The following is a 12,715-nucleotide window of genomic DNA, read 5'->3' as shown; positions in this document are numbered from 1 at the left end:
ATTGTCAACTTTTTTTTTACTTTTTTAATTTAATAAAAATAATTTGCTCATATCTGGTTAAATTGCTTACGTTGATTGATAGGACAATTAAATAGCTTTAAAATAAAAAAAAAACACGACAAAATGTTGAAAAGTTTTGAAAATACATAACGTAATAGGTTTGGTTTTGATAAAAAAAAGTTAATTTTCCATAACTTAAAAAATAAAAAAGTTAGACCCAATCTTTAAAGCGTATTTTATCTTCATTTTTTAGTATACTTTCGTATGACGTCGGGCGGTCACTTGTCCCCGGAACACATTGTATATTATAATATATGAACAATGGAAGTATTTACAAAATGAACTGTTTTTAACCTCTTATTTTTGATACTTAAATATTTCAGTATCTATAATATTCACACTCAAAATATCCACCGGTATTTTTCATTGTTTCAGAGTGCTAATACGATAATATACATACTGGCTACTGCAGCTGTAACCACTATGCAGGTGTAACGGATAGTATCCATTTACTTCAAACAATATAAGTATAATGAACATATGTAATCAATATAAAGGTATAGTAATAGATAGCACTATCAGGAATAGGTGAACGAACACAATAATATTTGACAATTGCCAAGATTGCAACTATACAAAAATAATAAGGTTAACCGGGTTGTAAAACTGTTCGAGTGAAATAGTTTAAAACCCACATTAAAAGACACAGAACATGTATCTATTGACGAGATATGGGGGCTTGTCATTAACACAAATAGATATATATATATATATACATATACTTAAACTAGAAACAGGATATAATATATAGCGAACAGTTAGCGTATCGTGGAATCGTCATTATGACTTTTTGTACATGTACGCCACAGGATACCGATAACGTGTTGACGCAAATCGAATGAGTCAATCGACCGGTGGGTAGGTAGGAGATCCTGGACTCAAAAAGGAAACCTGAAACGGCCTGTAATCAGACGTGTTCACTCCACTTCACTACAAGAACCTTCATGACACTTTGTGTAACATTATTGTAATTTGGACTTAGTCGAATTATTGAAGTGCATTTTAATAAACCACATAACAACATTACACCTGTCTATAATTATTTAAAACTACCTCATCATCATCAACAAACGGTCTAGCTACCTGCAATATTAATATTCAAGTAGTCGCCTGGACTACCAGAATATTACACAGGTGATTCACGAGTCCATGACCCGACTATTGTAATTATTTTCGTAATTTATTTAACTAAAACGGCGCATCGCAATCCAGTTGGCAGTTACTCACGTTTGAAAGACCAAAGGCACCAACAGTTGAACGGCAGTTTGTTGGAAACACCTGTAATATATAATAGACTGCTTCAATATACGGTGTGAATCTTATGTGGGTACGCGATTATGTCAATGCTGGTCAGAGTATTTATAGGCATAGACCACAACTGAGACTGATATTACATAATTTAAATTGTTATAATAATTATATTACTATAATGTACCTAATACTAAATAGTAAATAGTGAATATCCAAAGACATAAGAGATACCCAAATTGTAGGCCCTAACGTGTAATCTCCAGGGCCATTAAATTTACCACGGTGTTGTAACGGATATTACGATATACGTATTAAAAATAATAGAGAACACAATAGATTCAATTTATATACTCAACTACCCTAAATAATTCAAAATATATACATATAGATATTTGGCATATCTATATATATAAAAATGAATGTATGTGTGTCAGTGTGTGTGTCCATGTTACCATGGTTACTAAGGATACCAAAGTTACCATGGTTACCATGAGTGTTGAAGCTATTATAATCATAATTATAGGTCTTTAATATAGGTCCAACAAAAAAGAAGGCTAGAACTTTATATTCATACTTTACGAAACAGGTAGGTTTAATTATAGTTTTATATCATTTACTACTGCACTAATGCTGTATAATATGATGCTATCTGGTTGTTTCACATTTTCTAAACTTCTGCTGCCTATTTGAAAACAATAATTAAATAAATAAATAAAGGCAACGTAAAAATTAGTTTTATAATGTTTTTACTTTTTTAAGTATGCAGTACTTAGTTGGCACTAATTGTATTAACTATTAATTAACTAATAAAGTGAATTATTTATGTTAAATATTTACATTTTATTAGAAATTGAACTACCTACTCTTATTTATTTTATAAATAAACTCGTTAATGCTCCATCCTTGATATGTAAACAAGTAAAATTTGACTGGAGACATTAAAATACGGTTTTTTTAAATTCATTATACCGGTATTATATCAATATTATACTGTATAGAACATTAGAACCTTGAAGTACCTTAAATATTATCGGAAATTAAACACAGGTTACATAGCTAGTGTATATTATGGTTTATGACCAATTTATAAATAGCTCAATAATTTCATAAAGCATTTTTAAATTACAATAACACATGCATTTTTTTAGAGTAAATTAATATTTAAAGTTATGGTACGTATACTTTATCAAATCCTGATATACCTATATTGACCATAAATAATTGTAGGTAATTAAAAATGATGTAGTTACAATTCATAGTTAATTTGATACAAAATAAAAAAATATAATACATTTTTTTATTTTTTTTTCGTACAACCTGCAGTAGGTAAACATAATTTTATATAATGTGCATAGTGCCTCGTATAAGACAATTTTATACCACTGTAAAATATATAAACCCACATATCAAGCAATTTCGAACGATATTACAATACATATATTATAGTTGTAGTACAACTAGTAGTAGGTATACACTATACTGTGTGCGCTGCACTGTGAAATAAATCATTAACCGATCGTAATTAAAACATAGGTAAAACAAGTTTTCGGTAACCAATCGAGATTTTATCATTGAGTATTCGGGGACCTACTTCATCGAATATCGGCATTTGAGAAATTCGATCATTATTATAATATTAGGTACATCGCTAAGGAGACGGTTGATAGGTATATTATATTATATATGCAATAATATTATTATTACAACATGCCCACTGCGCGGCGGCGCAAGGTCAAATTTATTTTAGTGGCACATAATGTTATGTTTTTGGTATATTTTGTTTTGCTTTAAAAATATAATTTATGGAGATGTCAGGTTACTCAAAATAAAAAAAACGATAAATCCAAATAATAAGTACCTATAATATCTTTATTCCGTGCCTATTAAAGTCTTATATTATTTTAATATGTTATACGCTGTTCTGTACATAGTATAATAATGATATGATTTTCACTTCGTGCACGTATTACAAGTATATTCATTTTAGACACACGATTCACCATTATGATATGAATAGAGTTTTTTATCCGACGGATATTTTATTATGCACATATTATACATATTATGCATTATATTATATTATGATTACTGACTGGCTGCCAAAAAAGTATGTTTTGTACAACTTAATGTACCTATAATATTATAGCATTCGTAATAGATTGTAAAACACATAACATATTATATTTATTTTTTTTTTATGTCTGTTGGCATATTATTTTTTCTACCATTAAACTGCACGAAACGTAGGTACCTACATTATTTATTTATTAGAATAAACCTTTTAACATTAGCATTTATAATACAAAATTTAAAAAAAAAAAATAAAACAACCAACAGTTAAGTGGACATAGTATTATAATTTATATAAAATAGGTAAATAGGTATCTATAAAAATAAAATAATAATAATGTAATAATATAAATAAATATACAAATAAATAAATCATATCAATTTAATATTTAATGCCAAATATATATCTAAACTAAAAATATTTCATCACATGAAAACAAATCAATACATGTTATCTAAAAAATAAAAGCGGGTAAGTGAATGTCGCATTGCTGTAGGTACAGTAGGTTACAAGTGAGTAGTGATGTACATTTTATAATTTATCATATTAATTTCTTATCAAATAAATCTTTTGATATTATATAGTTGTAGTATATTTAACCTTCATAATTATATTTTAAAATATGTACTTTTGTTATCATTTACCCATTTTAATATAATGTTGGTATTATTCTAATGAACATAATTTAGTAAATTCAAAATACAAATCATTAAATATATATAATATAATATACCTATATCAATATATAATATTTAACTCAGTAATTAATGTGCATTTTTATCTTTTATTAAAAATGTTGTATTTTTACTTCAGTATAAATTATGAGTGTATAATCGTTTGTTACAATTATTGATTTTTCAATTTTCAACGGAGGTAATTTATTGTTTGAGTCACTTCCTCAATTTTACCCAAATTATATTTTTTTTTATTATAAGTGTTTTGTTTGATTCTGGTGTTATACTTGTTACAATGTAAATTAAAATGAAACAGTAATTTTATAAAGTATTTTAAAATTTTATTTGAACTCAAAAATTAATTAATTTAAGAAAAGTACAAAAAAAATAAATTTTCAACTGAAAATTTTCAAGCTTACATCTCTACAAGTGAGTCAATGTATAATGGATTGTATTAAACTTGAATTCAATGATATAATATCATTAGATAAGAAAAACGATTCTGAGCGGAGACGGTTTGTCAGTCTGAATATTTTATATTGTTATTATTTATTATATCCTGTAAATTGAATTAATATTATAATATTATAATATTTTATTTGTTTCTATGGTGATATACAAAGCTTTAGAAATTAAAATCCCATTTTTAGCGGTTGTGTGTAATTTTCGGTGGTTTTTCCCGTGGCATTAAATAACTATTGAGAAAATCGAGAAATCCAATTTTCTAAAAGATAAGGTACTATATGTTGAAATCGAAGCACTCCTTCTAGTAGAAATTTTGTATACAGGATAAAAAAAAATAAACACCATTGTAAAACCACATTGTTATTATTATTATTAAAGCCGGGTCCCCACGATTATAGTAAAACGCGATAGTTTCTATCGTGAAAGCTGCTATCACGAGAGTGGCACCGTGTCCGAGGGAACAGGTTGATATTCACTATCAAACTATTGTGATAGTGACTCTAGTACTATCAGGCGTGCTTGATAGCGTGAGAGTTGCTGTCATGAGAGACGTGCTTACTATCACCAAATGTCACCGTATGAACGTATACAGTCGCAGTATCGTGAAAGTAGTTTTTTATCAATTCTCTTATCAGTGTTATAGGACCTAACTAGAATGGAGCACGATTATAAAGAACTTTATAATCGTGGGATGGAGCCATCTTCACAGACATTCGAAGTTTACTATCACTGTCACTCGTTTACCATCGTTTGGATAATCCCTTCTATGATAGTCAACTATTGCAGTCTTTCGCGATAATAACTATCGCATTTTACTATCATCGTGTGGACCATGCTTAAAGCCTGATTTTCATGAAGTATGAACTATTTAAAGTTGGCCAATCTCGTCAGAAGATCGTCATTATTGAGTTGGAACAATTTAAAAAATGGGAGGAAATAGATTACATATTTGTATAATATTTTATTATTTAAATTAATGTCTGTTTAAATATTTGAATTACCTTGTGTAAGCAATACATTTTTTTTTCTAATAGAACTTGTTCAACGAAGAATTTATAAAACAGATATAGTGTAAAGAAATTCGACTTGACGTATTAATACATAATATGTTAATGTTATATATTGTTACACGCAGCTGGCAGCTGTAACCTCGTATATTCCATATGAGGTAGCATTTCGGCCAAACTAATTAAAAATACACTTGGAAATCTAATCAAAATGAGCGGGCACAACATAAATCATCATACGAGGCGGCAGTTTCACTCACTGTAAGAACAACAACTTTATGACAGCCGCATTCAGGAGACACGCTCCGATTCCTAGCTATGATAGAAACGGACATCCTATGATCCAGAAACACGTCATAATCAAATGTACCTGGGCCAGAAACAAAGAAGGGCCTTCACGCCACTAGCCATTGTACACGACTACGATAACATTATACATTATTCTGTTATAATAAACTACATTACAATTACTGTTCTAAAATTGACTACTACTTTATTTGAAAAATATCATCTTTCTGGATCCCCGAAGGGCCCGCACGTAACAATAGACTATTATTAGTATATTATATTATTATAGTTTATGAAATATAGGTAGGTACTATTGTTATTTTGAGTCAATGTCGACTTATTGTAGCACGGTTCGTGGTGTAAATAAATAAGCAATATACGATTTTATAAAACAGTTGTAGGTACCTAATGATTTTGAATGATCTACATGTTGGGAAGTAGACAATAAAACAAAGCAGTGGGCAAGTGCAGCGGAGTTGAAAGGATCAGGACTTTTTCGTACCTATACCTATTTATTTATTATTGAATTCAATCCTACTATATGCACTGCTGTCCACGCAAGCAACTATCATAGAAAATTAGAAATTTTCCTTTTTAGTCAACATATTTAGAACTTTTACAAAAAAAATATTCTATAAAGTACTTTTTTATAAGCATTTCGGACAATATCTATTTATTAGGGAACATATTGCAGTAATTTTTTCATTTGTTTAAGTGAGGCTTAAAAGACTTACGATTGGGGAGAAAACGTCCAAGTACCTACCCAGATTTCCACCAATGATTCGCTAATGGTACGCTAATTTTCAAGGACACATATAAATTATAAGTTCCCCAACTAGAAATTACTGATGTAATGAGAAATTGAGGATAGTATGAAAGAAATAAAATATCATGTTTATACGTGCAGGGCTTAAATTTAAAAAAATATATCGTTTTTGTGTTTAGCGTTATATAATTTTAACATTTAATGTTATTTTACCTACATTATTGTAATCATTTTAAACATTATTTGTATAACGTTATTTAAAGTTATAAATAAATGAAAAATAAATTCTTTTGTCATCAACCGAGCGAGTGCAATTTATACATTTGTAGAAGTCTGATCCGTTATGGGTCTTAATCTGATCAGGATAAATATCGTTCTGGTTTGGTTAGGTCATTATCAAATTAGATTTTAATCAGATCATGGTTCTGATTTAGTTGAGCTTTAATAGCTTAGTCGGTTCTCGACAATGCAGAACTCGCTTTACAACGGTATTACAGTGTTTCGGAATTGATTCCCATGCCAAAAAAAAAAAAATTAAAACAAACCTACATCCGAATTGATTGGTAACCAATATTTTATTATTTCGGCGTTCGAAGTGATTCCCTGGTTAATTAAAATAGTAAACAGAATTAATTATCACTGGGGGAATTGTTGACAATAGTATTATTAAACTGTACACTTCCCCCTCCTCTATAGCACACACTACCACACACACTCTTTCTCTCTCCGAAAATGGGATCTATAATAGTGTAACTGACCCACAGATTATTAAAAATAGAAATTAGGTTCTGTTCTATGGGATAATTATTAACTTATAAGCTTATCATCAGAAACATTGACGAAAACCAATAAAATCGAAATTTTCTTATAAAGCTTATTAAGGTTATAAATAGCTTAAAAAGAGTTAAAATATATTTGAAATGTTATTGTGTATAGAAAATATTAATATAAACATTCTGTGAAAAAAAAACTAGACTTCATCGGCAATCAGCTAATTAATTTGACTATTTTTATTAAAAAATATTTCTTAAATTTGTTTTTAATAAAATAAATAGGAAAGCTGATAATAGTTGATAATATAATTGCGATACCTGCACTGGAGGTAGCAAGCAGCACTATAATAATTATTTAGAACGACGACAACGGTAATAATAAAACACCGGTCACCGGTGCTCAAAACAAATGTTGTGTACGACGCATAATAGAAACTAGTTATCTTTTCACGTGAAACCAAGGCCAGAGACCATATTATAACTGACCCGCTTTAATATTATGTAGCCGAAAAACATTTTATAACAAGATACCTACTGTTTACAAAGAAAAAATGAAAGTTATTATGTAAATACTAAATATACCAGGGAAGTAAAAAACATTAACAAAAATAATTTAAATAAAATTATATACAAAATATAAGCGGTATACTAACAGAATATACTAACAGAAAATAATAATTATAATTAATTACGGTGTATAGCACAAATAAAACAAATGATAATAAAAATTGACCATATTATGGACAATAATAGTATAAAAAAATGTTGGCAAGTGGGTGTAGAATACCTCTGCTGTGCAGTAGGTTACAATTAGGTTACTGTAATGGCTGGTGTTCAATTTGAGTTCCGTGATATTATAATAATATCATTGTATACGAAAAAACAATTCTGAGTGAAGACGTTCAGTCAGCCTATGATAATATATTACTAAATACTTAGTTAATTTGATGATAAAGTAATTTATTTACCTATTTGCATGGAACTTTGTTCTGAGATTTCAATCCTTAGCTATAATTTTGATTTTAACGACAAAATCATTTTAGATTCTGAGCGGAGAGGTGATGTGTGTTTTAATGTTATATTTATTATTTTTACTTGCGTCTGTGTTAGTTGAAAAAATGCTTCGATTTTCTTGTTCGATGGGAAAGTGAATTTAGTTAGTGCATTGTGGAGGTCAAAATTAAAAACTCCGAGTAATTTTCAAAATCGCTGAAAAAAACAAAAAAAACTAAGGAAAAACTGGAATTTTCACGAAAAATTGGTTTTTGACAAAATCGATTTTGGTTTTTGGTGTAACTCTAAACAAGGTTCCGCGTAAGTAGGTTATTTTGTAACCAAAAAGTGATAGTTATCAAGAGTTCTTAATAGTAGTTAGTACTTAGTACACTTAAATCATAGCTAATGTAATGAGTAAGGTCATTACTATCATACACTGTCGTGCGTATCATACGTTAGTCAAATACGTTACAATGAATTCATAGGATTCATGGACCACGACAAAACAAAACAAAAATTAATAATATTTTTTTTTACTATTATAGGTACCTAAAATTTATGTGGTAAATTTGATTGATAACTTATATCATATATTTGTGTTTTGTACTCTAACATTACAAAATCAATAATGTAAACCTAAAAGATATGAAAATTACAATTTTAAACAATAATAAATTCAAAATTTGTTAAGATTAGCAATACAGCATAATCAGATGTACTATAGGCCAAAGCTGTTGAGTCCTGATCACCTTCACGAAACTCACACACACGATTTATACAACAGTACTTTTTATTTTTACTTGAATTATATTAAAATAACAAATAGTATCATTAGAAATTTATTATAACCATTGAAAATTATCTTATACTAATTAGTAATTATTCAAAACCCTATTATCTGGATCTGAGGCAGAACAGAGCACTCAACACCCTTTCTAATTATATTATAATCAATAAGGCATCGTTATACGTGCCGGTGACTCGTTATAACATACATTGACCTTTGGAGGGAAAATAGTTATTATAGCAATTCGAATACCTACTGCTGATATGAACAAAAAAAAACATAATGAGAGGCTTAAGTCACAGGTAAACCTCGAATAGACCATTAACTTTACAATACTCATTAATATAATAGCCAAATACGTATGTATACCACGTGAGAGGGATGATTAGTAGACTAAGGTTATTGATCGCATAAAATAATATGACAATGGACTATATGTATTACAATAGTATTGTTTAAAAAATACTCAATATTTTTATGAATAATGCAGCTGCAGCAGGATGCACACATTTGTACGAGCGTGAACAATGAAAATTCCCGTTGATAATGTGCATGTACGCCACGATTCAGAGAGGATGACAATTCTTATCTTAAGGGTCAAGAAAGATTGAGCCTATATATAGTAGAGGCCCAAACAGCCCATATTTCAGACGTGGTTTTACAGAGCTAGAGCGAGCACCTTCACGCCAAACAGCGTTTTGAATCAATGTTTTTCAGGGACTTCAAAAATGCATGGATCAAGAATATTTTGCAATTACTTGAAAAATAAACGAGTAACATCGTACATTTTCTAAAACATTTAAAATAAAATTGTTATTTGACTATTCTATGATATACAGAAATATTTATAATTCCACAGTTTAATATTAGCACTTTACATTTTTTTATGAGCTTATTACACTAGAACATATAAAATATAAACATATTAATTCAGTCTAGGTTAATTTAATACAACTTTACATCATCCTAGTCCATAAACGGTACTTTGTACGTGGGAATCACTACAACATTTAGATATTCAGATACGCACATTTTATCACACTTTTCTATACCCCTTTTAATTTTTCCCAATTCGAGCATTGCGTATATTAAAATATAATCTACCTACCTAAAAGAAATTTCAACGTATATTGAAGAATGGTAGACTTAACAGATTAATATTATATTGTTGTGTAATATTCTCGTCGTTGGAGCGGATCAGTGTTATATTCTGATAGCCGTTAACTACGAGTATATTATGATTTTGCAGGAAGCGAGACCACTCGTGTTGATGATGAAAATGTTGATAGGGTAGTTTATAAATAAATGTAGACAGATGAAAAGATACTTTGTAGTTTATTTAAATGTTCTTCAGTAATTTTGTCTAAGTCCAAATGACAATTTCTTACACAGAGTGACGTGAAGGTGCTTGTTGTGCTCTGGAGTAGACACGTCTGAATACAGGCTGTTTCAGGCTCCCTTTTATATTCGGGTCCCTGCTCCCCCTGCCTATCGATACGCTATCTTGTCTCTAACGGATGTGGTGAACCTATAGGTTGCGTACATATACAATATACATATATTCGCATATTTAATCGTGGCATTGGCAATCCCCATATCCTGTCAATAGATACGTAATTTATGTGTTTAGAAAATATGACTCGCGAATAACCACTCGGTTATTTTGACTATATGATTAACCCTTTAACCTTTGTTGTGTTTGCGTATTTGCAATTTGACTATTGCCAAATTGTTTATGGAGGTCGTTTGCCTAATCGCCTATGCCGAACTTAACTATTCATATATAATGATATTTATGTGTTGTGAGTAAACGGTTACTATCCGTTACAGTTGTATATAATTTCCCTATTATGTATTTGGAATATGTGAGCCGATGACGTATGGTGCATTATATTGTTTAGAATATCAGTACTTAGCTGCTGACATAAATAATATACTATTATGCAACTTATAAAATAACTTGTATTATAATAATAATATAATAATAATACATTCAACGGGGTAAGCTATTGTCCCTCCCCTCCGCGTAGCCACTGGTGTGTATTATTCATTAATATTATTGTAAACTGTTTGTATTATTACTTCGAAGTAACTGGCCACCGGCAGTTCGTACATGGTCAGCAGCATGAAAGTGCCGGAGACGATCATCACGCCTTCGAATTTGTATTTGATCTCGGCCATTGAATTTATGCTCGACTATAGGTCACCGAATTATTTTGTCCGTATGATAATAATAATAACTATAATAATATAGCAGAAACAAAATTACGTTTTCGGCGCATTTAATTCACAAAAACGAACTATCAACAGGAAATATCGTCGTCGCGGTTCCGTGTACGGGTTTACGTGGTCGTCGATAGGATTACCACCTACCCGGTGTGTGGTTGTAAATTTTGTGGACAAATGTCACACTTGCAGCAAGGAATATTCGCGGCGATACTAGGAAACGGACTCGCAAAAGTACACGTACGCAAAGGCCGTCCCGTTTGTAATTTACGCTGTTCCGCTATATCGGTTAAGTCCTTACCGTGTTTATGTTGCCATCATTATTATCGGCAGTAGTGCACAATTATTTGTATATGTACGGGGTGATCCGTTTAATGTAAGGCATTCATTATTTGAAAAAAAACTAACGTTTTTGAAAATATTTCTTTACATAATTTTATGTCGTTATATAACAACACTTTTGAAAAACAAATTATATTTTTTTTATCATTATATTAAGTTTTTACTCTTTTTGAATTACAACATATATTTTTAATTTAATATTCCGAAGCAGAATATGTTTCGGTGTATTTGGATCTATAGATATTAAATTCAAATTTGCAACAAGTAGTTGTTTATATTACCTTGTTATATGTATTTAAAGTTTAGATGAGCAGAGAAATGGAACAACATTTTTCGAGGTACACTATACATATATACCACTCTGCTCATCAAAACTTTAAATAAGCACTTATAACTTATAAACTACCCGTTCAAATTTTGATTTTTATACATGGTAGTAACAAAATATGTTCCGCTTTGGAATAAGGAATTAAAAATGTATGCCATTATAAAAAGTAAAAATAAAATATAACATCATATTTTTTAGAAAAATGTCAATGGTTCTTTGAAATAATGAGTGTCTTACGTTAAATGGATCACCCAGTATAAGTATTTAGGTAAAACCGTCGCCAGGCACGTGTGATATGGTCTGCACATGATATTTTTATTGTTAGAAGCTATAATATTATAATGATCTACTTACGCGCAGTGTACAAAAACATATGTCGCGTGCCATAATTTTTACTTTTCTATTGTTTTACGCGTATTTTTGTAATTTTTTTTTTTTTTGTTTTATCGACCCACTTTGCGCACACGATACAACGCTCGTAGGTGTATTAAAACGTTTGGGAAAATAAACAGCCACGAAAATGTAAAGTCAAGCCAAACCCGAGTACGACATTTGTCATATTATAATGACGACGTTTGACGATTATTTTGTACCTATCGGTGATGGATACACGATTTCGAACATACCTATTTTACCGTACAGCACGATTGCGATCGTCTTTCTGTTAAATTGTTTCATACA

At 29.9% G+C, this 12,715-nt stretch overlaps 1 protein-coding gene across 2 annotated transcripts in view; it reads right to left on the bottom strand.

The window, feature by feature from the left end:
- Positions 1-11,670, bottom strand: part of LOC100570270 — a 33,783-nt gene extending 22,113 nt beyond the window's left edge. The window contains exons 1-2 of one of the 2 annotated variants that reach the window (XM_008187545.3): positions 11,221-11,670; positions 1,288-1,338 (exon numbers count right to left, since the gene is read on the bottom strand). In XM_008187545.3, coding sequence (XP_008185767.1) covers positions 1,288-1,338; positions 11,221-11,319 — 150 coding nt within the window. In that variant the 5' untranslated portion in view covers positions 11,320-11,670. Of the gene's footprint in view, positions 1-1,287; positions 1,356-11,220 lie in introns of both variants that reach the window. The other variant, XM_003246283.4, reaches the window with a different exon arrangement.
- Between the last annotated feature and the right edge of the window lie 1,045 nt (positions 11,671-12,715).

Source organism: Acyrthosiphon pisum, chromosome X (genome assembly GCF_005508785.2).
Source record: "Acyrthosiphon pisum isolate AL4f chromosome X, pea_aphid_22Mar2018_4r6ur, whole genome shotgun sequence".
Classification (NCBI taxonomy): domain Eukaryota; kingdom Metazoa; phylum Arthropoda; class Insecta; order Hemiptera; family Aphididae; genus Acyrthosiphon; species Acyrthosiphon pisum.
This window is presented reverse-complemented; position numbering and strand designations above follow the sequence as displayed.